This window comes from Anser brachyrhynchus, assembly GCF_964034855.1.
Source record: "Anser brachyrhynchus genome assembly, chromosome: 27".
Classification (NCBI taxonomy): Eukaryota; Metazoa; Chordata; class Aves; order Anseriformes; family Anatidae; genus Anser; species Anser brachyrhynchus.
The window spans coordinates 5150883-5177713 of record NC_137720.1 but is presented as its reverse complement, the minus strand read 5'-3'; the positions used below and the strand labels follow the sequence as shown (position 1 = coordinate 5177713).

Below are 26831 nucleotides of genomic sequence, written 5' to 3'. Positions count from 1 at the left end.
GCTGTGTCTCTCCTAATATCTAGATACCTTTTAGAAATCAGCTGGCATGTCTTAGACCAGGCACTCAGTTCTTGCTGGCAGCAATTTCCATACCGTTTTAGATCCTTCTGTGTAGCGTTAAGTAATTGTGTGTTTTACAAATGGGCTGGTTTGTAACAGTCAGTTGCTGTGGTAGAAAACCCACTTGGGGTAATTTCTCCAGACAATATACTGATTGTTTCACTAAAGCTACAAGAATGCAGTACCCTTGTTGTTTCCGTCAACAGGTAAAATAACCCTTCCTTGGATTGCTTGGTTTGCTGTGGTTTTTTTTCTTTTTTTTTTTTTTTTTAAATCTCTCGTCTCTCTGCACTCCCAGAAATTGGCTAATGCTTTGTTTTTCCTGAACACAGTATTAATAATGAGTGTGGTCAGGTCATTCAAATTCCTTTATCCTCCAATATCTTTTTGTTCATGTAACGTTTTGCCTCCAATATCTTCTTGAGTTAAGAGAGCCGTATGTCAGCAGGGTTTTCTTGGTTTTTCATCCGTACATCAAGCTGCCTTTATACCCTTTTTTAAAATTCTTTTTTTCCCGCTGGCTAAAGCAATTGGAGTTTGTCTGGGACAAGTTCAGTTGCATTTCTGCAGTCTGCTGATCAAGTGGCTGAGTAGAGTTTTAAGGCAAAAATCCTGGAAATCATGGTATCTATATTTGCAGGTGGAAATTGCCCTCTCATATTTTGCGTCTGAGCTTAAGCTGTGCTTTCAGACTCCATCCTTATGGGTGGGCTTACTGAACCTGGCACGTGCAGCTTATTTCTGTGGATGCAAAGGAGGGTTTAGAAACTTTTCCCAAAGCCTGTTTGTTTCTCAGCATACGTGTCATACCATGGCTTACTCTCATGGTTAACACAGCCAGTACTTTTGAGAGAAATGTGTCACTCCTGGAATTTGTTACTCCTTTCTTGGAATAACCTCATGAATTCTTGTAGGCACTGGTCCCGTGAGGTGCTGCTTGCTCTGACTCACACAAATGAGGTTTTGTGAGGTTATATCCATCACAGAGTAGAAATAATGCAACAGCTAAACACAAATTGTGTTTTTTTAGTGGTTTTTCTTGTCTGCAAGTCCCACAGAAAAGGGCTGCAAGAGTGGAATGCTCTAAATGAGGGTGAGGTGCTGGTTCAGGCCTCTGCGCAGCAACAGATAAGCTCTGGGCCAGCTTATCTTCTTGGGGAGATTTTACATTTGCTTTTATTTTCCTCCTCTCCCTCTTTCCTCGGCCTGTTTCCTCCTCAGCCTGTTTCTTCCCGTATCTCGTGTTCCCATCCCTGACGCTGTCCTTCTCCCTTGCATTACTCACTTGGCTTCCTCTCCACTTTCCCTCTTTGCTGCCTCCCTCCTTCGCCCTGAGACCGCTGGGCTCCTGCCGCTGTGTTTCCATCCTCCCCCAGCTCTTCTCATCGCTCCGGGCTTCTGCTTCACTCCCCCTTGCCGGGCACCTCCTTAACGTCAGGAGCTGACTCTCAAATAATTATCTCGGTTGCTGATTAGCCATTTGCGAGGGCAGAGCTGGCGTGGGCTTTTAGTTAAGGCTCTGTGTGAATACCATTGCACAGCTCCCGGGACAGCTCGGTCCAGAAGGTGTCTTGCTGCTTTCCTGCTTGTACCCCTGGGATCCTGCGTGCAGAACCAGCTCGGGTACCTGAACATGGATTGTGGCTCCAGAGGGGCTGATGCTGAGCCAGAGCTAGTAAGTCCATCTGGATCTGCGCTGCTCATTCCCCTTTGCTTCTTTGTAGATCCTGCCGAAGAGCAGAAGGGATGCACACCTAGCACCCATTGCTCAGCTCATCCTGTGGTTCTTCTCAGGCTTCTCTGACCTTTTTTTGCATAACGTGAAGGCCATGGGTCATTTCAGCATGTTCTGTCTGCAGAGTGGTGTAAGGAACAGCTACATCTGCAGGAGAAGGGAAAGCAAAACTGGAGCAAAAAGAGCACTTTCTGCACCCGCAGTGTGGGAAAGGAAGAAGTGGCAGTGGCAGCCTTGAGGTGGGGAATGTGGGTGAGCTCCCTCCAGGACTGAGGGAGCACTGCTGGTTTTCTCACGTGGAGCTCAGCCACACACACACACACACACAAAAAAAAAAAAAGGAACTGCTTTTATAGGGCAGGAACAGCGCTTTCGTTTAGGTCTGGAAAACATCCAGCACATTGTGTGTGCTGTTGGGGATATAAAAGAAAAGTCACGGGCAAAAGAACAGAGAGAAGAACTTGGCCTGTGTGAGCTGTGTGTGTGAACGGTGCGAGCAGATGGAATCGGTACTGTTTGAGTTTCTGGGGATCTGAGCAGTTTGCTGACCTGAATGCACAGCGGAGTGTTTAGATGCTGTGCTGTAAAACACATTTCAGCTCTTCTCAGCTGGTTCTCTGGGGGTATATACATTTCCTGGCATGCACGTAGAGAAAGTTGGAGGGTGCTGTGCGTTGCTGTGATATGCATTGCGAGAAATGATTGATAGATCTAGTCCTTCCTTGTATCTAAGAAGGTGAAGAAACCTCAGCAAGCCTGAAATTGCTGGGGTCTTCAGTGGAAATGTTTTTCTGTTGAGATGCCGTGTGACTTTTTCGATCTGTGCTGCTCCTGTCTGCTTGTCTTACGCTGGTGCTGGTTTGTTGCAGGGTCTCTGGGCCGCAGCAATGAGGAAGCCTCGGAGGAGGTCCCGGCAGAACTTGGAGGGGAGGCGTTCTCCTTCACCCTACAGCCTCAAGTGCTCGCCGACTCGGGAGACGCTGACGTATGCTCAGGCCCAGCGGATCGTGGAAGTAGACATCGATGGGCGGCTTCACCGCATCAGCATCTATGATCCCTTAAAAATCATCACCGAGGACGAGCTGACTGCCCAGGACATCACAGAGTGCAACAGCAACAAGGAAAACAGCGAGCAGCCCCTTTTCCCTTCCAAATCCAAGAAAACACCTTCCAAAGGCAAGAAGAAGGAGTCCTGCTCCAAACATGCGCCAGGGACATCTTTACACCTACCCCAGCCCAACTTTCGTGTGGTGGACTCCTTCAGCCAGCCAGATGCCGCCCCTCTCCCTGCCGCCTACTACCGATACATTGAAAAACCTCCCGAGGACCTCGATGCAGAGGTGGAGTATGACATGGATGAGGAGGATCTGGCCTGGCTGGAAATGGTCAACGAGAAGAGAAGGGATGATGGTTACGGGACAGTTTCTGCCGACACTTTTGAGCTGCTGGTGGACCGGCTGGAAAAGGAGTCGTACCTCGAGAGCCGGAACAACGGGGCTCAGCAGTCCCTCATCGATGAGGATGCCTTCTGCTGCGTCTGCATGGACGATGAGTGTCACAACAGCAACGTCATCCTGTTCTGTGATATCTGCAATCTGGCCGTGCACCAGGAGTGCTACGGCGTGCCCTACATCCCCGAGGGGCAGTGGCTTTGCCGCTGCTGCCTACAGTCTCCTTCCCGCCCCGTGGATTGTGTCCTTTGCCCGAACAAAGGTGGAGCTTTCAAGCAGACCAGCGATGGCCGCTGGGCTCACGTGGTTTGTGCCATCTGGATCCCAGAGGTCTGCTTTGCAAACACTGTGTTCCTGGAGCCCATCGAAGGGATAAACAACATTCCCCCGGCTCGGTGGAAGCTCACGTGCTATATTTGCAAGCAGAAGGGCATGGGGGCTGCTATCCAGTGCCACAAGGTGAACTGTTACACTGCCTTCCATGTCACCTGTGCCCAGCGGGCCGGTCTCTTCATGAAGATTGAACCCATGAGAGAGACCAGCATCAACGGCACAACGTTCACCGTGCGCAAGACTGCTTATTGTGAGAGCCATTCCCCTCCTGGGACAGTGAGAAAAGGGGCTCCGGCTGCTGCCGGTGAGAGGCAGGAGGACACTGTGAAGGAGGAGGGAGAGGAGGAAGCCAGTTCTGGCCCTCCCAAAGGGTCCTTGAAAAAGAACCAAGTGAAATTGAAGCAGAAGATCAAAAAGGAGCCTGGCGATGCGACTGATGGGCGTTCGTCTGTGCCCATGGTGACAGTTGCACAAATTCCTTCTTACAGGTGAGTGTTGGAGCTGGACAGCAGGAGCTGGACGGGGTCTGTTTGAGGACTCGGTCCCTCTGATTGTTGAACTTGGAAGCACTCTCTTCAGTCAGGACCTGGCAATAAATGGGTTCAGATTGTGCTCCTCACCAGCATTCTTCCCTGTGTCAGCGGCACACTGGTTTCCCTGCCTTGTCAAGCAGCAATCCCAAACTATCATGTAATGCAGTATCTTCGGTGGTCCCTAACAGGCAAACATTTAAACTTCTCATTTCACAGTTTTTTTAATTCCTCCTTTTACTACAGCGCATGTCAAACCTGTCAGTGTTGCAAGCAGCTTTGAATCTGGCTGTGTGTTTTTTCTCCCAGCTCTCTCGTGCAGAATTAGGTAGTGCTGAATTCTCATCTGGTGCCTGAGGAATTGCGGTGATGTGTTGCCAGTACTTCAACAGATTAGCTCTGAAAGACTGCTGATAAGGCACCGCGTATAATCTAATGAATGGTTTGAAAAGGTTAAAATAGGTACTATATTATTCCTGGACTCCTGACAAGTTAGTTTCCCAGACTCCAGCGTCGTAACTTAAAACTTTAATGACCCCAGTAAAGTTATTCAGGCACTGAAAATAGTTTTTGCTTTTTCAGCTTTGGTTGAAAAATAGTTTTTTTCAGCTCCAAGTTGCTGCTTGGGGCTGAATTGGGGATTGCGTACTTTGAGTGTGCGGTGATGTACCTGGTAAGAGCCTCCAGCCAAGCTACTACTGAGACAGGGATATGCTCTGAAAAGCGAGCACGTACATCTTCACGGCTGAGAGGCCCCAGGTTGTACCAGTTGCAGGTGTGGATCGGAGCATGCATCAACACACAGCCTCAAAGCTGCCCACCGTGAAGCCTCATCAGGAACCTGGTGGCATCACCAGGGTCTGCAGAGTTACCATTGCTTTGCAGCTGGCTCCCTGACGCCTCTTTGCTCCCTTTAGGCTGAACAAAATCTGCAGCGGCCTCTCTCTCCAGAGGAAGAACCAGTTCATGCAGAGGCTCCACAACTACTGGCTGCTGAAGCGCCAAGCGAGGAATGGGGTGCCCCTGATCCGGCGCCTGCACTCGCACCTCCAGTCCCAGAGGAACGCGGAGCAGGTACCGTGCTGCGGGCTGGGCCCACGCGGGAGGATGGCAAACACACATGGCCTTGAGCATTTCCAGACATGGGGCATCCACAGCTCTGGGCAACCTGTTCCCATGCCTCACCACCCTCATAGTAAATAATTTCTTCTGAATATCTGATCTGAATCTACCCTCTTTTAGTTTAAAGCCGTTAGCCTTTGTCCTATCACTACACTCCCTTATAAAGAGTCCCTCTCCAAGTGGAGGAGGACGGTGGCTCTTCCTGAGTTACTTTTGTTCTCTTGGTATGCTCATGCCTGAATAGCTGAATTAGTGTACCAGTGGGATGTCCCCTGTGCCACCAGAATTGGTGTTGATGAGCCAGCAGGTGAGAGTTTTCCACCTGAGTCAGGAGACCTGGGATTGTGCAGAGGCGTGACGGGCCCTCGGTAGCCTCATCTCTCAGATGAGTCAGAGAACCACGTTCCTCTCTCGTGATTAAAGATCCTCTCCTCAGGAAAATGGGTGTTAGCTCCAGAGTCCTGGCTAAATTCCAGTTTGGATCATTCTTCCTGCAGCTTGAATTTCTGACCCTCCCATGGACATTCACATGGAAGTTTACACATAATCATCAGCTCTGGACCTCTTTGCTTCCTCCTCTGAGCTGGCATCCAGAGTGACGTGATGCTGTTAAACAGCTCTGTGTGTGGCACAAGAAGTAGTTGGTGAAGTAATGAAGTAGTAAGACTCTACCCTGTGACACAGCCAGTTAGTAGCTATTGTGCGTGTTGTGCACGTTTAGTTTTACTGTAGTTGGAGGAATTTATAGGCTTTCAGTTTGCATCAAGACTGCTCTGGATGAATAATAAAACAAATATTTCCCACTCATCAGCCTGGAGCTTGGGGAAACTCAGCATTTCCTTGCTGTATTAAGTTAACAATTTGCCATAAGTAAGTTCTTAAAGACAAATGTTCTACGAATATAAGCCATTATGATCATGCAAAACATTTATCATCCTTCCCTTGGCAGTGAGGCAAAAGTATGTGCACCTCAGCTGTATCCTCAAAACCATGTGAAAAGCTGCAGATTTAGGAGAGGAAGGATGATTGCATTGTGAAACCACTGAACTGTGCCTTGGAAGGTGTGAGCTCATCTCCCAGCGTTGGCTGTCCCTTTGTGTTTTGGCGAATCTCTCTGGCTCAATTTCCTATTGGTTACAAAGAGGATAATAATAGCTTTTTTCTCCAATGCTTTTGCTCGCCTTGCCTTTGTACCGTAAACCCTTTGGGCTGCCTCTTCAATGCACAGCAGCCAACAAAAAGAATTTCCAGCCTCTGTAATGAACTTTGATATAAAGGCACGGAGAGCAGAAGTGAGCAAGCACTTAAGTGTTTTCCTAGAGTGTAGCTACGATATGCTTTAGGCCTAACTTCACAGATAATGCAAAATCCAGAAAGGCTGATGTTACGTTTGTTAGACAGCTAAACACTGCAGGGAGGAGGCGACATAATCTGAACAAGAGACAAGGAGAGGAGAGTCAGGCTATTAGAGCAGTGCATGGGGGACACCTAGAAAAGAGGAGAAAACAGAGGAAGTCAGTTGTGGTTTTCATCTCGCCCCGCTGTTATGTGTTACAGAAGGAGCAGGATGAGAAGACCAGCGCAGTGAAGGAAGAGCTGAAGTACTGGCAAAAACTGCGGCATGACTTGGAGCGGGCACGGCTGCTCATCGAGCTCATCCGTAAGAGGGAAAAGCTCAAACGGGAGCAGGTAGGTACTGTCAGGCAGCTGCTTCAGTCCCGTGCAAGCACCCTGTGTTGCAGAAGGCAGAGGAGCACGGCAGGTTTTTTTTGAGCTTTTTCCTCTTTTCACAGAGTCTGACTTGCGGATGTGCAGGGCAGCCATCTCTTGCTCAGCATCTGTGTCAGTAACAGCTTCTGCCCCAGGACCAGTGCTGGGCTGCAGAATGCTGGGGAAATGTGTTTGCTAACACACTAACAGTGAATTGTATTCATGACCTCCAACACCCCTCCTTTTTCTGTCCTGGGCATGGACTAGGTGTTCTGCAGAGTAGAAATTGGATCTCCTTTAATGTTTATTTCAGGATTTTGGTAACACCCTCTCCAGAAAAAGGCTAAATCACAATTCTGCTCATCATTTCTATATCTAAAAATTCCGATGTTTTGCCCTCTAAGTATCCTTTTTGAGAAGAAGCAGTTTAAAGGTGGAGACCATTTTCTAAATTTTCCAGTTCCCTCTTTGACCTGTGCGCAGTTGCACTGGTTAAAGTTACCTCCTCTGCTTGCCAGCTCTGCCTGTTGAGGGTCTTCCCTTGTCACACCTGGTCGGACGGTGCAGCCACAGCTGTGCTCTCTGGCACAAGTATCTTCAAGGACAGCTTCATGAAAGACTCAGCCTGCACATAAGAGCCTGAATGCATGCCCTCAGGCGTTGCCTGGGTGCTCTCCCTGCTGCTAGGCACTGCAGGGAGCCAGGCAGAGGGAAAGCAGCATCCTCTGTGATCATGGCCCCTCTGCAAGCTGTTTTTTTCATGTCCAGAAACTGCCCATGGCTTTTCTGGAGGCCTCTTGATGCCAGCACTGGTTCATCTGCTGTGATATCTCTGATTTATGGCAGTGGCTCAGTCCTGCTTGCTGTGTGGACATATTTTAGGTAGGAGGATTAAAAAAAAATCACTCGAGCTTTGTATCTGTTTGCTTTTGATATCTCGGTGTATCCATATCTCAGTTGGATAAATCCGTAAAAGCTTTTTGAAACTCCAGCGTGCTTTAGAAATGGATATGGTATCACAGAAAAGTGTATCTGGTTGGAGCTCCAGCCCAGCCCAGCCTTTAGGTGAGTGGCGGGGATGTTCCAGAGTTCTGACTTTGTTCAGGTTCTTTCCTGTTTTGGAGGAAGAGTGTGGTCATGCTGTTGATTTAAAGGTCGTTTTATCTGCCTTCATTCATTCTTTTATTGATGCTGTCTCGTTGCTGAGCACATCAAATACAGTTTGCTCTGTGTAAACAGTCTTGCTTTCCTTTCCTATTGAAGTGGTTGATTTAATGACATAATGATGGATTACAAGATCAAAGAAATTAAAACGTTAAAGGAGAAATAAATACCTCTATCCTTTCCCAGTCTCCTTTGAATAGAGTTTCAGTGTAAGAGATCAAACTGGTGCTACAACTTGTTTGCTTGAAATCAAGACAGCATTAGGGACTCCATAAAGAATGGAGTAAGAAACTGTGCTAGGAAACTCGCGTACTTCTAACCATTATTGTGGTGTGGTTTCTGCCTTTAAGTGTGAGAGCTTGTACCTTGAACTTTGTTTATGCTCACTCGTCTAATTATGAGTGTTGTTGTTCGTGTAAACGCCTACATACTCTTAACTTTTTTGTAACGTTGCTAATTGGCGTAATATCTCGAGGCAGGGAGTTCTATAGGATAATTTACCAGGCATGAAAAACTTCTTCCTGTTTTCATTTTTAATTCTATTCTCTTTCAATTTTATGGGGTTTCCTCTTGTTTGGCTTTATGAGATGGGGTGAAAAGGAGTTCCCCACGCAAAAAGTCTGGACTCTGAAATTAGGCTCTGCAAAGTGCTGTCTGCTAATATGCATCGTGCACGTGGAAAAAACAAACTGTTTGCCAGAAATTCTTCAGCAGTGAGTCTACCAGGCCAGTGGCATGATGACCTGAGGTTTCCACCACTGGGTGCGGCAGGGTTGATGATTCAGGAGAAACAAGAGGGAGACACTATCTGCATATCCTGTCCTCGATAACCGTGCTCATCGCCGTTTTCCCGTTCTCAGGTCAAGGTTCAGCAGGCTGCTATGGAGCTACAGCTGACGCCTTTCAATGTCCTTCTGCGCACAACGCTGGACCTGCTGCAGGAGAAGGATGCTGCCCAGATCTTCGCAGAGCCTGTTAACCTAAACGAGGCAAGTCCCTTTCCTAGGGGTGTCTGACGGGTTGGAGATGAGGTGTTGCTGGGCAGAAGCTCGTGTGCTGTCGTAACCCGGGCAGCACAAACCACCTTGTCCCAAGCTGCTGGTGGAGTGAAGAATATCTCAAAGAGGACTCACAGTGTGGGGATCCTTCCAGGCCAAAACAGGGTATTGTTTTCTGGAAGCTTCAGCGCATCTCAGACAAGTAATGTTTTGCGGAGACAGGATGTGTCTGCCTTGACTGGGTGACACACAAATAAACTGCTGGCACTGCCCCTTGCAGGTGGAAAGGGCGTTCAGAGTGCTTATGATGGATGCGCTCTAGTTGGCTAGTAAATGGTTTTTGTAATTGTACAGGTTTTATATGTTTAGGTTCCAGATTACCTGGAATTCATTTCCAACCCAATGGATTTTTCCACCATGAGGCGGAAGCTGGAGTCCCACCTGTACCGAACATTGGATGAGTTTGAGGAAGACTTTAACCTTATAGTTACCAACTGCATGAGGTATAATGCTAAAGACACGATTTTCCACCGAGCAGCTGTCCGGCTCAGAGACCTCGGAGGAGCGATATTGCGTCATGCACGGCGGCAGGCTGAAAACATCGGCTTTGACACTGATGTGGGGATTCACCTGCCCGAGTCACCCAAAACTGAGGACTTTTACCGCTTTTCTTGGGAGGATGGTGAGTGTTGATTAACTTTTACTTTCTGGATAGATCATAACCATGTACTTTGTTCTGAGCATGTCACACAGCCTGTGTGAAAATCATAGCCATCATACAACATAAAAAATGTTTCCTATCCATGTATTTACCTGAGCATATATCTAACTCCTTCATAGCCTCAAAGAGCAGGTTTTCAGGTGAGCTGAGCTCTCGAAGCTAAGTGCAACTTAGTTCCAGCTCTTTTAGTGTGTATCTGCCTCAGAACTTTGTACCTGCCTATGTTATTTGATTTGTGCCGTGGGTGTATCATAAATTGGTATTTTAAAGAAGAATGCAAAGGTGCATCTAGGATTTTTGCTCTAAGGAAAGATCACATATTTCATTGTAAATCAAAGCAATAATCATTATATGCTTGTGGCTTGTTACAGAGCCAACTCTGTATTGTTCAGGGGTTGAGACTATTTTCCTTCTCAGTTTCTGTGATTCCCTTGGTTGCAAATGTGACAAATAACGAGGGAGAACTGAATGAGAAAACTAACATGGTTTCACCCCTGTTTGAGGATTGCGCAGGAGGTGCAAAGCCTTCCAGGGTAGGCAACAAATGGGCAAAGTATAGGCCAGCTAGATTAGACGGAGCCCTAAGGGCTGGGAGGAGATGATGTGGCATTACGGTACTGGGACCCAAGCAATCCTTCTAGGTGAGACTTTCCATTCACGACGTGACCCCAGCCATGCCCACAGCCAAGATCAACATCTCAAGAGGCAGATCCCAAGCACCGGTTGGCGATGGTGTACAATTGCTTTGCTAAACTTAGTGCAGAACACGGCTGCCATCCAGCACTCGGAGCTTGCAGTCTGTGATTCATTTCCTAAATGTTTCAACCCTCTTAAATACAGATAGTCTGTTACGAAATTCGTGTTAGGGTATGATAGGGCAGCCCTCAGCTGTCTGCCCTGCTCCAGCAGTTGCTGGCACTTCAGCAGGCCCATGAAGGACCTGGACTGTGAGCTGTCTTGTGTAGGGTGCAGACACGTGTTCTTCCACTGCCATTCCTGGGACAGTAATGGGAACTGGAGGGCAGCGCAAGTTAAATCAGCTGCTCTTTACCCAGTGGAAGGAAGTCCGAGCTCCAGGGCTAATAATTTGTAAATCCCCAAACTAAAGCAACTGGTTCATAAATAGCATCGATGGTAATGAGGCATGGCTTTGGTCCCAAATAGCAGCAGTGGAATTCCCTTCTCTGAAAAGCCTTGCTCCTTCCCTTCACTGTTACCATTTCTTTTGCTGCAGTGGATAACATCCTTCTGCCAGAGAACCGGGCTCACCTCTCCTTGGAGGCCCAGCTGAAGGAGCTGCTGGAGAAGCTGGACATGGTGAGCCCCATGCGGTCCAGTGGTGCCCGGACGCGACGCATCCGTCTCCTGAGACGGGAAATCAACTCCATTCGGCAGAAGTTGGCCCAACAGCAGAACAAGACCATGCCCAACGGGGAGCCTGTGCCGTGGGAAGAGGGGCTGGATAAAACGTTGAAGGAAGAGGATGAGGAAGGGGAGAAAGGTGAGAGGTTGCAACAGGATTTTACTTCTAACTTTCCTAGTGCATGTTGAGAGCCAGCGCCTGCTGTTCCTCCTGTCTGTGGCTTTAGTGGAAGACAGGAGTGACCCTGGGTAGTTTTGAGAATAACTCTTTCTAAAATGTTCAAGCAGATTCTTTGTTCCTTTATCAGATGATGCCAAGCCCCCGCACCCTCCCACCCTGGAGCCCACAGGACCCGCACCCTCCTTCTCGGAGCTGGATTCTCTACAGGACCCTCCGACGCTCAAACCCATCAATGAAAGCAAGTCCCTGAACCAGCTGCAGAAGAAGGTGATGTCGGACAGGGATTTCTTCGATAAGAAGGCGCTGCAGCGGGAGAGCCAAGCCTTCCAGCGCCTGCTGAGTGACAACGGCCTGAACGGACTCGCCTTGCCGCCTGCAGACACCCCCACCAGCCCCCCCTTCAGTGGCGTGGGCCGACGGACATCTGTCCTTTTTAAAAAAGCTAAGAATGGGGTGAAGCTGCAGAGGGGCTTGGACTGCTCCCTGGAGAACGGGGAGGACCACGGGCAGAGCGACAGGGAGCGACAAGCCCGGAAACGGCCGCAGAGCAGGAGTTACAGCGAGAGCGATGGAGAGAAGTCGCCCAGGCAGGCAGGACAGAGAGGTGATTCCTGGGGAGTTCTCTTCCTTTTGTACACCTGGAAACTGCTACGTAGGGCTGGGAGAGTGGGAGTGCTGGGGCCAGGTATATGTGTTTGCATGTGAACTGCTCGCCTGAAACTCACTTTGTGCTTGGAAGACACACAGTCGCCAGAGCCAGAGGTGCCTAAGGAAAGCCTCACCTCTTCTGCAGGTTCCTAAAACGGGGCAGACAAGACATGTCCACGATGAGTTGCACCCCTTTTCTCCCCTGACTATCCTGGAGTTTGTGGTAACTTAGTTCAGCTCTAGACAGCTCCATTTTAGACATTTAAAGGTAACAAGATGAAACCCAAATTGGATTACAAGTAATTCTTCCTTTCACCAGTCTGCAGGGCTGCTGAGAGAAGGAGTTTGCCGTTTTTTTTGTAGAGCAAGCCACCATGCCCAGCTGCTTGCAAAGATGTTGAATGGCCTGGGTGGAGATTCCAGGGTCTGTAGTAAGGGTTGAGAAGTGTTGGCATTCCTGTCCTCATGGGAAACTTTGCGTCGAGTTCTACTCTGAGCTGAGGAGCGAGGGTTTCCTTCTGCAGAAGTGATGTGTTTGTTTGGAAGTGTGCAGTGGACCAGTAACACAACACTTGTGTAAGATGAGATGGTAAACACTGCTTTTAAACCAAGCTGTACTCTCAGTTCTGAGACTCAGATAAAATTAGTGAGAAGACCAAACAGGTTCCTTTTCGAAGGAGACCTGTAAACAAGAATAAGCAGCTGAGATCAAATTTAGAAAGATTCAAGGTGAAAAGGAACATCTGAGTGACAGCAATGTGATTTCTTTCCAATTCTGTGTTAACAGCCATCGTGGGACAGCTCCCATGTGTAAGGCTTGACAGCCCATACCTCAAATACCATCTTAAAGTTATTTGGCTGTCGAAGGTTGTTCGCAAATAGAGAGTGGGAAGAAAGCAATTGCACATTGGGGTTGACTTACCAGGACAGGTTAAAGGAAACGTGAATGTCTTCTCCAAAGAGAGGCTGCTAGTTGAGGGACACACTGTCATTGTGTGCCAGTAATTAAAGCAGAGAGGAGTTACCCACAGTGGATAAAGCTCTGAATGAGAAGTTGAAATTAAAAAAGGAAAAATACAGGAAGGGTGCTGGAAAATCAGTGATAACTAGGCAGTCATATTTTTCCTCTGCTGAAGAAGCACTGGTGTGTTTTTTTTTTTTCCTGAATCGCAGCACTGCTTTGGTGATTCAGTGCCTTTGACTGTTTCAAACACAATTGTTTCCTCCTAACTGGAGGGAGTGTCTGGTATGCCAGGTCACTGTTACCACAGAGGCAGGTCAGCGTGATCGGGGTTGTCAGACCAAGGTGTTGCCCAAAAATACACTCCCTGTGGCAGCTGCAGTGTTAAAGCTGGAAAAATAATAGTGGCCTTGACAAGATTTTGCCCTTTGTGTGGCTCAGGGACTTCTGGGGAGCCCGCAGGAAACCTGGGGACTGTTGGACCCCTGTGCTGTGTTTAGGATGGGTAAAGGCAGTGGTTGTCTGCCTGCTTGTGCCTGCTCTGCTTTTCTTGGGGCAGTGTTGGGTTGGTGCTTGGTCTTGGGGGTTTTTCCTTCTGCACCCCTGGGAGATTTGGTTCTTGTCTAAGCCCAGAGGTGAAGCCAGCTCCCTCTGTAGGTATCCCTCTGGTGCACGGAGCAGGAAACCTGGCAGCAAAGGTAAGATTTCCAGTGCAGTCAGTGCCTGGGGCAAGGAATTGAGATATTCCACTGCAGTGACATTTGTACTGGCCTGAGAGGAAGAGGGGGGGCTCCTACCCAGGGGGAATTTGCTTCCTCGGTGTCTGCTCTGCCTGTTGGAAAATCTCATTTTCAGATATAGAAGCAAACAATTTTTCCTAGAGAAGTTTTGTTCTCAGCACGGAAGCTGTAACCAAACAAGTGACGGGTTCCTGTGCCTGCTGCATGGGACCAGCCTGGGAGCCAGGCCTGGGGTGAGGCAGGGATAAGTCAGTGTGAGGCTTCCACGTCTTTTCCAAATGCACCTGAAGCCAGATGAGCAAGGGCCTCACTTCCCAGCCTGTGTCTGGCCTTGCCTGGTGAGCTGCGTGCTGCGTGGAGCTCTCCTGTACCATCCCCAGGCACTCCTCCAGCACTCGCTGCTTCTTCAGGCAGCCCAATTTCCCACGTGTGGGGAGCAGAAATACCTCTCACTGGTCACCTTCGGGTTCCAGCTGAGCCTGGGCAACTCAGAATTTCCCTCTCCTGTTGAAGCACTCAGCATCTTTGTGACTGCTCCTGCTTTTCCAGGTCAGCAGGCAGGGACCCTACCCGAGTTCTGGCAGCGTTTCTGTGTGTCGTTGCTGTTTCTTGGGGCTGATTCCCATTTGTCTCCTGGCAGGAGTGACCAACGGCTTTGCGAAGCACGCAGAAAATGGCTCCGACTCCGAGTGTGGCTCAGGCCTGGGCGGCGGGCTGGTGCTTGAAGCCTGCAGGTAAGACCCTGGGCTAAGCTGCTCCCCCAGAATATCTCCTCTCTGGATTTATTGGCCTGAGTTTGTCTTTCAACTTCTTTGTTTAAAACCCAGCCCAAATAGTTATTTTTTGTGTTGAACCTAAAGAAAAAAGCTTCTCAGGCTCCATCCTGTCATCTTAAGCTCTAGGTCCCAGAGCACTGCTTGATTTTTCAAGCAAATGGGCATCTGTTACACTCCTGTTTCTCAGTACGTAGGCGTCCTCTTTGCTGATGCATATCTTCCTGCGGTTCTTGAGAGCCAAGGCCAGAAAACCCTTTGATCCCAAATGGCCAGCCCAGCACCACAGGCAAAACTGAACCTCTGCCACCTACTGAACGGCTGCTTTCTTCCTTCCAGAAGTTTAAAAGCAGAACTTTAAGGCAGGACCGAACAGACTGAAAGCAGACGTCTGTATTTTGGTCAGATGCAGCAGGTACCATGGTGCCATACCCATTTTCTGGGCTTATCTCCCTGTCCATCCCTCCTCACGCTGACTTTACGCTTCACAACCCTTTCACTGCACAGTGAAATCCGTGTCATAACAGCGTTGTGCCAAAATCGTGTGCAGGGTGTGCTGTGAGTGCAGGCTACAGGGGCAACTAGGGTTGATGTGAGTAATATTTTCAGTGCCTTAAACAGGTCATTGCCCTCTGCTTGTCTTTGATGGTCCTGAGGGTGATGGCCTGTCAGTAGGGAAGTACGTTCAGTCACTTTATGCGTCCTTCCAGTGCGTGTGCTCAGTTAGTCCTGTAAAACCCCGGTGCAGTGGTAGCTGGGCACTTGAGATCGTAAAATTCCCCGTGCACACCCATAGTTAGGACTGAGACTACACTTTGCTGTGTAACAAATTATTCTGCAGCAGGGTTGAGTCCCAGGAGCATTTTTGGAATGAAAACTTCAGTCTGCTTTGCAGAGTGATCCTAAAAGTTAGCTGTCAAAAGAGGTGTATAACTTGTATAGCTAAGGTTTGGTTAGTGTCTCCATCATAAATCGGTTTTCAGAGGCTTAAAATTTGGCTACAGCACAGCTGGTTTGGGGTTGAAATTGACATTTTAACCCTGGAGCAAACTTTGGGGGGATCCCTGTGTTCTTCATCCAGAACTTTTGGAAAAAAACAAATGTGTGCATGGTGGAGCAGCAAACAAGAGGAGCTGGCATTTTGTTAGTTGGCCTTTTAGCTCATGAACAGCTTTGTTTAAAACATGGTTTGGACTGAAAGATAAGCCATTATGTGCCTTAATTCCTTCAAATGGTTCGGCTAGTACTTGGAAAGGCCTGAGGCAGCAGGCAGTGCGAGCAGTGTCCTACAGGTATGCAGAGCTGTGTTTTTGTCTCCTTTCCTGGTGTTGCTCGAGGGCCTCGTGGTGCCTGTGCCTGTGGAAAGAGGCCAGGCCTGGGTTTGGAGGGAATGAGCTCTCTGCGAGGGCAGGAAGTGGTGGCAGAGCGATCCCACGTCCACTGCCAGGGGCTGGGCAGCCCCAGGGGAGCAGGCAGCGCCCCGTGAGTTACCTCCCTTAGCAGATGCTGAGCCCCTTGGAGGCAAAGGGCCTCTGACGCTTCTCTGAGCTGACATCCACCCACCTCCTCCTCTCTCCCCTTTTCTCTGGGTTTTGTACCCAAATCTACAGCTTGATCATCACTGCCTCTTCTGTAAGTCGGATATTGCCACGATCCCCACGCAGGTCTCACAAGAAACTATTGCAGTAAAATACTGTAAGTCGAGAAGATGCATCGATGGGAACAGAAAGCGGAGAGCTGGATTCATGCAGGGTTGTAATGTCATTTAAATGGGAGCCCTTGAGTCATGCAGAAATCCTTCACGGGGTGAGGATGAACTCAGAACAGGACAAGGAGCCAGAAACTTGCTTTCAGACCGTGTCTCGGTCTCATGGCCCTACTATATTTACCTCAGTTTCCCCATCTGGAAGTGAGAGAGACAAAACTGAATTCACAGGGGAGCATGGGGGCTTGTTAGTTGATGTTTGCAAAGTACTTTGAAGATGAAAAGTGCGATGTAAGTGCTTATTATAATAATTGCAAGCAATTCACATAGCAAAAATTACATTAGAGCTATGTGACACCCACAAAACAAGGAATTAAAAACAAGCTGATGTCTCATGGAGAACTTGTACAACTATTCTATTTAGGAGCAGCTCTGTTTACTGCTTTTTCTCCACTCTTTCTTTTTGAGCACCAAATACACTCAGAATGGGGTGGTTATTAGAGAATTGTAAAAAAATAATTACGAGAAGTGAAAAAAATATGATTGCCTAAGATGGAGATGGTCTGCTTTCTGAAACGTGTGTAGTAGGGAGGTAAAAGGATGTTCAGAACTTGGGCTGATAGAGTTCAGTTGCTGATAGATTGGCATCGTACCAGAGGGCTGCTCTGTCCTCTCTGAAGTCTGCACACAACCGGGTGAGCCCACGTGAGTGCCAAACATCACGGCATCACCTCTCCAGCATGAAGTCCGTGCTGGGTTTCTTCCTCACGTTAATAGTGAGGTTTGTATGAGGCCCCCCTCATCGCTCATGGAAAAGCTGGGATAACGTCCAGCATTGCTGCACCAGAAGAGACGTTTTGCTGAAGTATTCGGTGTTCTTTTCACATCAGGGATGCACCAGTGCAGTGATTTTCCACTATTTTAAACAGGGGAATCCATTTATTTGGCTGTGTGTTCAAGGGTAATCTGTTTTTTCCTAATGCTCTGCTTTTCCTTTCTGTTCCAACAGTGGTTTGATGCCTCCCAAGCGAAGTCGAGGGAAGCCAGCTCTTTCTCGGGTGCCCTTCTTGGACGGTGTGAACGGAGACTCTGATTACAGCAGCTCAGGTGAGAGCGGCTCACAGGGACTCTGCTTTGGGGAACACCTCGCTCCTGCCCCGCAGCACGACAGGGCTGAGACCCCACGTGAAGCAGGGGGAGCAGGTCTCAGGGCGTGTTAGGAACCAGCCCCAGGAAGCACGCAGATGGCACGGTCAGGATGCTAACCTGCCTGCGTGTTACCACCCTGCTTTTTACCAATTTATGCTGTTGCATAAAAGGTTTCTCCTGCTTTCACTTTTGCTGATTGCTTGTGCCCTGTGTTCTCCTCAGATTTTCTGTTGGTCTGGTGTAATGTGTCTGGCACGGCCTTCTTCAGATAAGGGACTAGTTCTCTTTAATGCTGCTGCAATACAAACAGTAAATGATAATTACAAGAGAGGTCTCTCTGGAGATGACTTCATAGCTCTTCCCTCTTGTATTGCTATCCTTGCTTTCAAGGTCTTCGTAACAGAGTCATTGCCTTTGTCAGACTGCGCTGTCCAGTAGTGTAATTAAGTCACACTCCTCTAATGCTCCCCAAGGCAACACACCATTCTTCCAGCACTCACGTGGCCAGATTCTCATCTTGGTTACGGTGTGTCATTGATAGAGTTATTGCCGGTTTACGCTGGTGTCTCTGAAAGAAGAATTCAGCTTTGGCATCCCGGTATGCCCGTGCCCTTCTGTACAGCTCCTGTGCACTGGCTCCTGTCTCCGCGGGAGCTGTTATCATCCTGGACCCTTCGTGCTCAGCAATCTGCTTTGGAGATAAGCTTACAGAGAGGGGCTGGTATCGGGAGAATTAGAATCACACGATTCTGTGCTTTATAACATCGTTTCATTAACAGAAGAATCCACTTGGAATGTAATAACGGAGAAGCGCATCAGATCTGCCTTGGCAGTGCTCTCATTTGGGTTGTATTCTGCGTATTCTAGATTCAGTTTGACTTGTGGTAAAGTCGGAGTATTGACCATTCCCCCCAGAGGAAGCACTGCTTGCTGTAAAATTCACAGTAATGAAGATTGCTCCTTTTCCAGGGCCAGGAGCTAGCAGATGAGTTATTCATGTCTTGAATAGATCTCCTGCAACATTTCTGACCCGAGTTTGAAAAAATTGGTAGCTAACAGACTTCTGTCAATGAGAAGCAGGCATTTCCTACAGAGATCAAATACTCTCAACGTACGTGACATCAGAATTGGCTGGGTATTTGTATTTACAAGGAATAAAAAGGAGCTCTCTGAGCAGAGATCCAAATCAATCTCAGATACAGCTTCATCAGTTCCACTGAGGGTGGATTTAGCTTGGTGGAGCGTAATGGACCAAATTCATCACTTTTATACCCATTTGATTTCAAAAATGTTACAGCTATTCATTTCAAAGCTGAGTTTGGTGAACCTGATCTAATGGAAAGTGTCCCTGGGGGTGGAACTGGACGGTCTTTAAGGTCCCTTCCAACCCAAACCATTCTATGATTTCTCTGATGTTATGATTCCACATGTGTGCATGGGCTTAGACCTATGATTTAGGAGAACAACTGTCTTAAGGCAGAACATAACTTTATGGACAGACCATAAAAAAGGCTGGACATTCACTGTAGCCAAGCTATATCTCAAGGCACGTTAAATTTATCATAAACGTACTGCAGAAGAGATGCGTGTCTTACCACGTATGGATGTGGATACCAAATGTATGTAGGTTCAAACAATAAGTGGCTTTCCATTTTGCTCTCTGTCTTTATTAAGAGAAATGGTTTGGAATTGTGCATTTGTGCACGTCAGTGACTAAATGTATGCTTTTGTGTGACAAATAAGTCGACAGTAGGTTTGTTCTCAGTAAAAGTGAAATTCCAGCTCTCTGCTTGCTGCCTAACCAAACAGGATAAAAGAAATTGAAATGGGAATATTGTCAATGTGTTTTAAGTGCAGCAGTCGTTCAGCTGCTTTAGCTGATTGCTACCAAGACAAGGCGAGCCATCAGGACTGGGTTAGGTGACAGGGTGGTTTCTTGCGTTATTGCAACCTCCGTGCTGGTACCTGGGCCCTTGTAAGCCATGCCTCCTTCTGTCCCTTAGGCAGGACTCTCCTGATGGCCTTTGAGAGTCAGGCTGAGCTGGAGCCCTTGGAGCTCGTGTGGGCCAAGTGCCGTGGCTATCCCTCCTACCCCGCCTTGGTAAGTACCTTCTGCTCTCTTGCAGTCTGTAGCAGCAGCGCAGGTACCGCAGAACACAGTGCCAGTGTGCAGTGTAGCCAGACAGAAAAGGAGAGCTTCTCAAAACCATGCAATATGTGGGTTTTGGTTTTTTCCCTTTTCACAGTTTATTTTCCCTGTGCTCATTGTTTCAGAGCCCTCTCCTCTCCCTCTCCTCTCCACAGTACTATAGGAATGAGAAGACTTAAGTTTTGTGAAGGCAGGCACTGGGTGCCACTGGTGTCTCACTGCCCATACATTTTCTTACCCAGTGAGCACAGCTGTATACGTAGGTGCCCAGCTGGCCTTATGGTATATATAGATCCTCTTGCAATAGCTGTATGTTTGACTTGAAAATGAGAATGTATGCATGTTTTGGAACCTAGTCCTTTAAAAAGTGTTTAATTGATATTTATCCTTTTTTAGATATTTAACTATTACTGTGAAATCCATAAACTTGGCTTCAGTGAGCACCATGCTCAGTTCCAAAGTAGGATAACATGCAGCTATTGCTCGGAAGTGCCAGTAGCACTGCAGGCTTTTAAGTGCTTGTTAAGTTATCAGCAGAGAGAGATTGCTGAAGTAAGTATATAACATTAGGTAGTCTGACCGTGTCTTCTTGTTTCTGCTCCTTTTAAATATATCCCTTGAGACGCGGCTCTTCCAGCCGTCTCTGCTCCGTGCAGTTTCTGCATGGCTGCAGCCGTTCCCCGAAGTACCTTTATGGTTGGGATCACTGAGAGAGACAGCGCTTGTGACTGCTGAGAAATTGCAGGGGGTTGAAAGCAAGTGTAGTCGTCACGGAAATTACACAGGTCTCTGCATCCAAACAGCAGAGCTGTGAAACCATGCGTAAGCTGACACAGCATGTATGCCCGGCCGTGGCTGAGTACAATTCTGATGCTGTCAAAAAGAGCAGATTCTGCTAGAAGAGTGACCCTCATCCGTGCTTTTACTCTGGGTGGGAATCCAGAGGAGAGAACAAATTTGGATCTGCTTGCCGTATTGGCCAGCCAAAGCATTTTGTTGATCATGATGTGGCTACAGTCAAAGTTAGATTGTGCTTTAGCATGGCAAGGTTGCCCAAAAATAAAGCTTTTTTTTTTTTAATAGCAATGTGTTGTGGTGGTAAAGTGGCTTAATAAAATCCTACAGATCACCAGTGTCAAAGCCAAGCTGCTTTTTCTAGCCCTTAGAAGCCAGGATCAGGAGGCAGAGAAGAGAAGACCTAGTATTATATCCGCCTTTCGCTGCTTCATTCCCCTCCTGTGATCATCTAGCACAAATGTTGGACACTGACATTTCTGCTTGATATAGGGACAGTTGAGGCATTTGTTGTAATTTCTCTCCAAAATGACTCTAGTCTGCGTTCCCCTAGCCTGATAAAGCCAGCATTGCTTGTCAGTTCTCTTAAATACTGGGTCTGATTCTGATCTAATAACAGCATAAATCTCAGCAATGCCACTAAACTCGATCGAATTGCACCAGAATGGAGCTGTTGTGAAATAACATTATGCCTGCTGAGTACAGCAATGGTCTTAAATTTATTGCACAGGTTTGGAGAGAGGGAGGGAAATCCTTTGCTGAACACAACCATGCTGAGTTTGTGCTTAATTACCGATTAGCATAAATGCATCTGCAGCCACACAGAGCCACATACTTCTGTCCTTTCACGTTTTTTTTTAACATCAGGTGCTTGGCTGTTGGGCTGACTGGTTTCCTTTCCAAATTGAAGCCTTGAGGATAGGAGAATTCGTTAAAAAGAGCTGCTGAGATAGAGCAAGCAGTTTGCTTACCCATCCTAAGTAGGTTTTAACCGTCTAGCTTGGATAGATGGAAAGAACAGGAAAAATAAATGCATTTTCTGCAGTGCTTGAAGGGCTTTGTGCTTAAATATCCTTTCCCTGTGTCACTAGATAATCGATCCCAAGATGCCGCGTGAGGGTTTGCTCCACAATGGAGTCCCCATCCCAGTCCCGCCCATGGATGTGCTGAAGCTGGGGGAGCAGAGGCAGACAGAGGCAGGCGAAAAACTCTTCCTCGTCCTTTTCTTTGACAACAAGAGAACCTGGTGAGTGCATGCAGACAGGCGGGGGCCTGTGGTGAGTGCTGTGGCAGAGCGGGAAGATTTAACATAATCTTTGGTGTATGGCAGCGTACAGAAGTTATTGTTATGATGATGTTATGTGTAAATCAGAATTTAAATATGCAGCAATCGAGAAAAGTCTAAATGGGGAAGCCGCTCTGCTTTTCCCTGGCCCAAGAACGTGACATTTGACCGCTCCATTTGCATGCTGAGCAGCACGACAGCCTTCACCCAGGGGTCACAGCACCACAAAAATACTGAGACACATGAAGAGCCAATTTAGTGGTCAAAATCTATGGCAAATTATAGGGAGCGTTTTACTTCAAAACACAAGCAGACTCGGCAGCCAGTTTCCCTGCTGCACAAAAGATTTGCCAAGAATCTCCAGGGTAACATTTTCAAAATGCTGGATTTTTTTCCATATTTAGACCTAAACTAACAGCCTGAGTCTTCAGAGGTAGCGATACCTGCAGTTTTCAAATGAAGCCGTGGAAGATGGAAAATGTAGGTGTGTAAGCACCTGGTTGAGGGCAAGTGAAATGTCTCAAAGCCTTTCACTGTTCTCAGACAGACTGAATCTGCTGATTTCAGTGTCAGTGGCTGACCAGGCTCGTGTGGTAGCAATAACCCAGACAGATACAAAAAGCCACAAACCAATGAAGTGCCTTAAAAATGAGCGATAAGGCTCTGAAATCAGCATGTGAAACAATGGGAAGCTTGTAAAACTGGAGCATTGTGCTGGAAGAGGTGAGTCCCCGTAACGAGGCAGGCAGCCGTCTGCTGAACCTGCTGGATTATTTAACCAGCAAATGCAACAGGAACCAAGCAAATAAACAGTAACACAGGAGTTGGTGTGTGCCTGCTGCTGGGATCAAAGATCTGCAGGGTTTAAACTGAGGACAAAGCAGATGCTGAGCAGTTGGGGTGCACATGCAAATGGAGGAGAGAGTAGACTTGCCTATTCTTCTCTTTCCTCTATAAAACGAGATACCAACAGTTTAAAAAGGAGCCTCACAGGACTTCGAGAGCCCTCCTCCTCCTTCGTCTCCTTGATGTAGTCTTTACCTGCATCCCTGGAAGGGATTCTAGGGAGGTAGCAGCCCTGCGAGGGTCAATATTTCTCCTGAGGGCAGGGAAGGGCTGGAGGAAGGAGGCGAACGCTGCCCAGAGGCTGTGCTGCAGCTGGAGGGAAGGTTCCTGGGGAGAGAGCAGAGCCAAATGCACAGCAGGTAAAGCAGCAAGGGGAGCCTTGCCTCCTGCGTTTTGGGGCTGCAGCAGCGCTTTGTGCAGTTAAAGAGGTGGAGGCAAGGGGCAAGACAGGCAGGAAAAGTGTGCGCTCTCTTCTTGGGAAGCTGAGAAGGGTTGGGGTCACGTTTGCATCACCTTATGAGTATCTTCATGTCCTCTGGAGAAAAGAGGTGTAAAGACACACACATCTGAGGCTTGTTATTTGTACGCTGCATTGTTTCACTTTCCCTGATTACCGAAACCTCCTGATAACAGGGCATGTTCTTCAAAGAGGTACTAATGATTTTTAGCTGGAAATCAATGGCAGTGTCACACTTCCCCTCGCTGTAGTCATCAGTTTTGAAAAATCTAACTCCAAGTTTGTAATTGAAACTACCTGCCCAGTAAAAATCAACATTTCCTCTATTTTGCCTTGCTGTTATTGAAGACAGAGCTCGAGTGGTTCCTGACATTTTTAAGTGGCTACTTCTTAGATCCTTGAACGCAATTTGTACAAAGCCAGAGCATCTCAGCAAAGTCCTAAGACCCCGCTTAGTGCCAGATCCAAATTCTGCTGACTTCAGTGAGGCTGCAGAAAGGTCACAAAGACAAAACTTAGCCCCTCATCTTCATGGTGAAGATGCGCTTTGCTGCCCTGGGTTGGCTGTGTTGGCTGGCTGGGAAACGCATTGAACCGTGGCCGAGATTTAACTCCGTGGGGCTGGAGTTCATTAGGAAAGATGTTGTGTTTCTGAGTGTGCTAATTAACCTGGGCTAACGACTGCGCAATAAAAACTCGGTGTAGACGAGGCACTTGCAGTGTTGGTCATCGTTTGGTTGGGGTCAACTTGGGCTTGGAGCGTGTCTCCTGGAAGCTTTGGATGATACTCCGATCATTGTACTCGCCCAAACCGTGATGCTTACAGACTCCTGGAAGAAGGCAGAGCTGTCTTGGTGATAAAAACTTTCCGCAGTGGAAGTCCCTGTACTTGCTCTGTGCGGAACACAAGTTTCCAAGTTTCCCTGGAGCTCCAAGGAGAATTTACAGCCTCGAGGAAGGACAGTGGAGAAAAACCTGTGCTGATGTAGGAAGGCATTTTGGCTGCAGTTCTTCCATGGCCAATGCAGGCATTTACACCTTCATAGCATCATTGTGGGGTGTTAATTTAAAAAAAAAAGGTAGATCATCTGAACGTAGCTGCTCCTGGGGCGATGACAACCAGTGACTAATTGCAGCTGAGACCTGCGGGGAGTGCTTGAGGAGCTGGAGCACTTGGCCTTGTCTTGGAAACTCTTGGGACAACCTCCTTGTCCTGAGCCAGGCACATCGGAGCAGTCAGCCTCCCGCAGAGAGCTCGGGTGTGATGTTGCGAGGTCAGGATTCCTCCAGGTATTTGCTCTTCTTTCCCCGGCCTTTCTCTTCTCCCTTGGTGATGGGGGTTTTGTGCTCTCCTTTTATCGCAGGCAGTGGCTTCCGCGTGACAAGGTGTACCCCCTCGGCGTGGACGACACCGTGGACAAACTGAAGATGATGGAAGGCCGAAAAACCAGCATCCGCAAGTCTGTGCAGGTGGCGTACGACCGAGCCATGATTCACATGAGCCGTGTGCGGGGAGATCACCCCTTCGTTACGTCTAATTATCTGTAACGGGTCGGGGTAGCCAGTCCTCCTCCTCCAGACCCCGCGCTCGCCAGGGGGGTCAGAGCAGACCGCTCGGGCGCTGAGCGGCCGGGGGCTCGCTGCCGGCGGGGAGCGGGGCGGCTGCCACCCCCTTCGTGTCCTCGTGCGAGGTGCGCCGTTCCCAGCAGCCGTCAGCACTCCTCGAAGTACCCTGACACGTGCCAAAAAGCCTGTCCAGCTTCTTTCTGAATGTGTCTCGCTGAAGAGCTGGCAGGAGATGAAATGTATTAAGTCTACAGGGCCGGGAGGAAGGTGTTGGGAAAAGCTGCTGGGTGGCGGGAGCCAAGGTGAGCTGATGCAGCGAGCAGAGCCCAGCGCTCGGATGTTCGGACCCTCGCCCCTGCCTCCCCCGTGCCACCAGGGTTCGCAGTCATCAGCCAGCCCTGAGCGATTCCCGGGAACCCGTCACCGCTGTAAGCAAACCAGGATCCTTTATGGAAATCCCAACTGGACTTTTCTCGTGCCAAATTTACCCTGACCATCACTGGCCTTTTAATTTTTTTTTTAGATGACATTGCTTGTCCCATCATGTTCAAGGAATTGTGGCTGGGAGTTAGTATCACGCTGTTCCTGCCTACGTACAGTGTTTTCATGTTCGATTTCTTGCATTGCATTTAGAAAAGTTTGAGATATTTTGGTAACCTTCCCCTCTGATACACACACGTACATGCACAGATGCACAGAGCTTTAAATATAAAAAGCAAATTATCTGCTTTTTTTTTTTCTTTTTTGGTGTGTGTTTATGTCCTAGAAATTTCTTTGGTAGTTTCAGATTTAAATTCTGATTTCCATGACTGTGCTTGTTCCAGTCACGTTTCATATCATGGTTTAGTACAGAATTGAGTCTATAAGCAAAGATAACTTCCTTTTTTGAAGAAACAAAACTAATTTTGGAGGTGTCCAATGAGCTAGAGCAGCTTTGCAGGCACTGAGGTTGATCAGGGTTGGAGGGAGATGCATCGTTTGTGTTGTTTTATGCACATTTGGTGTGAGGCTCCTCTTCCTTTCTTCCTTCTTTTCTGTCTCTTTCAAGTTTTCCTCGGGCTTGGTTTGGGTTGAGACCAAGCACCAAGTAGAGCACACAACCATTTTGCCTTTTCGCCTTCTCTCACACATGTCTGTCCCTTCCCTAGTGTGTGGGTCTCCAGCATTGTCATCATTAAAAAAACAAATAAACCCAGCTCTGCTGACAACCCCTGTTTTTTTTCTGGGTTTGCACGGCAAAAACAGGGACAAACGATGTTTGGAAACAGATGACAAAACCTTTTCTATTAGCCAAGGACTTTTGATTTCTCTGATCTCTTCTGTTGTGTATCCCTCTTTGCTTTCCCATTTTAAGAACCAAAGGTGCAGAGCAAGATTGTAGATTGAATATCACCATTTCGCTTTTTAACTCGATATTTTTTTATTATTTTAACTTTTTCATACTGAAGAGAATGTGGGGTCAAAATAATAATTAATAATAATTAATAATAATGAATAGTGGGGAGTAATCACTGCCATTTCTACTTGGTCTACTTTTTTAAAATACCACTTCTTATACATTGGGACACGGAACCACACTTTAAGGAAGATTCCTGTAACATATAGAGATGGGGCATAGGATTTTGTAATAATAATAATAATAATGCCTACGGAGTGTGGCCAGGGAAGGATGTTGTGTATATAGTTGTAAGATATTGTTCTAAATTATTTAGACCTATTGTCACCATTCTTGAAGTCCTCAGTTGTGTTGCTGGGTCTTTTATATGCACACGGTGTAATTTATTTCGAGGAACATACACTTTTCCAGGTGGTAGCTCAGCTGTGGACTTGTGACCTGTGTATATGTTCTAAGATCTTGGGATTTGTTTGTTTCGTTTTTTCTTTTGTTTTTGTTTTTTTTAATGACATTTTAGGATTTGGATTGGCTAATATCCTGCTGTTGCTACGGGACCTAAACGTTACTGTCAGTCTGCTGTAAAGCACAGATTGCTCTATTTATTGTAGAAAGTGAGTTTATTTGCTTTCTAGAACTGTTTATATCAGATGGTATAAGAGAGGTAATATGAAAATCTATGCTTGTAAAGAAAAGAACAAATGCTAATTTTACCTACTATAATCTGACTGTCTGAGACTATATTTTCTCTCTGAGAAATAAATGTTCTAATGTATAAAAAAAAAAAAAAAAGGATTCCGTGCTAGTGTTGTCCTGACGTCCGGGCCTCTCGGGTGCACGGGGATGGCAGGCAGAGGGTGCTGATGCTGCGGGCTCTGCTCTGGAAAATGCTGTTTCTTCCCTGGTTGATGGGAGCCGAGGGAGCCTTCCCAGTCCCTCGGGCTGGCTTGGGGGGAAAGCGAGGGTGTCCCCGGCTCCTGCTCGCTGGACGCCCGCG

The 26831-nt window shown here is 47.6% G+C and overlaps 2 protein-coding genes across 5 annotated transcripts in view; one reads left to right on the top strand and one right to left on the bottom strand.

Moving 5' to 3' along the window:
- The window catches only part of SLC26A8 (solute carrier family 26 member 8), an 88612-nt gene extending 77800 nt beyond the window's left edge, over positions 1–10812 (bottom strand). Inside the window, exon 1 of the mRNA XM_080569078.1 lies at positions 10799–10812. The gene's annotated coding sequence lies outside the window, so the exon portion shown is untranslated. The remainder of the gene's footprint in view (positions 1–10798) is intronic.
- BRPF3 (bromodomain and PHD finger containing 3) overlaps positions 1–26626 on the top strand; it is a 33701-nt gene extending 7075 nt beyond the window's left edge. For 3 of the 4 annotated variants that reach the window (XM_080569070.1, XM_080569067.1, XM_080569068.1), the window contains exons 2-13: positions 2665–4067; positions 5027–5183; positions 6789–6920; positions 8966–9094; positions 9473–9785; positions 11059–11325; positions 11495–11971; positions 14357–14450; positions 17204–17301; positions 19347–19444; positions 21379–21533; positions 24240–26626. In XM_080569070.1, the coding sequence (XP_080425196.1) occupies positions 2683–4067; positions 5027–5183; positions 6789–6920; positions 8966–9094; positions 9473–9785; positions 11059–11325; positions 11495–11971; positions 14357–14450; positions 17204–17301; positions 19347–19444; positions 21379–21533; positions 24240–24423 (3489 nt within the window). In that variant the 5' untranslated portion in view covers positions 2665–2682 and the 3' untranslated portion in view covers positions 24424–26626. Of the gene's footprint in view, positions 1–32; positions 1736–2664; positions 4068–5026; positions 5184–6788; positions 6921–8965; positions 9095–9472; positions 9786–11058; positions 11326–11494; positions 11972–14356; positions 14451–17203; positions 17302–19346; positions 19445–21378; positions 21534–24239 lie in introns of those variants that run through there. The other variant, XM_080569069.1, reaches the window with a different exon arrangement.
- The last annotated feature ends 205 nt before the right edge of the window (positions 26627–26831 follow it).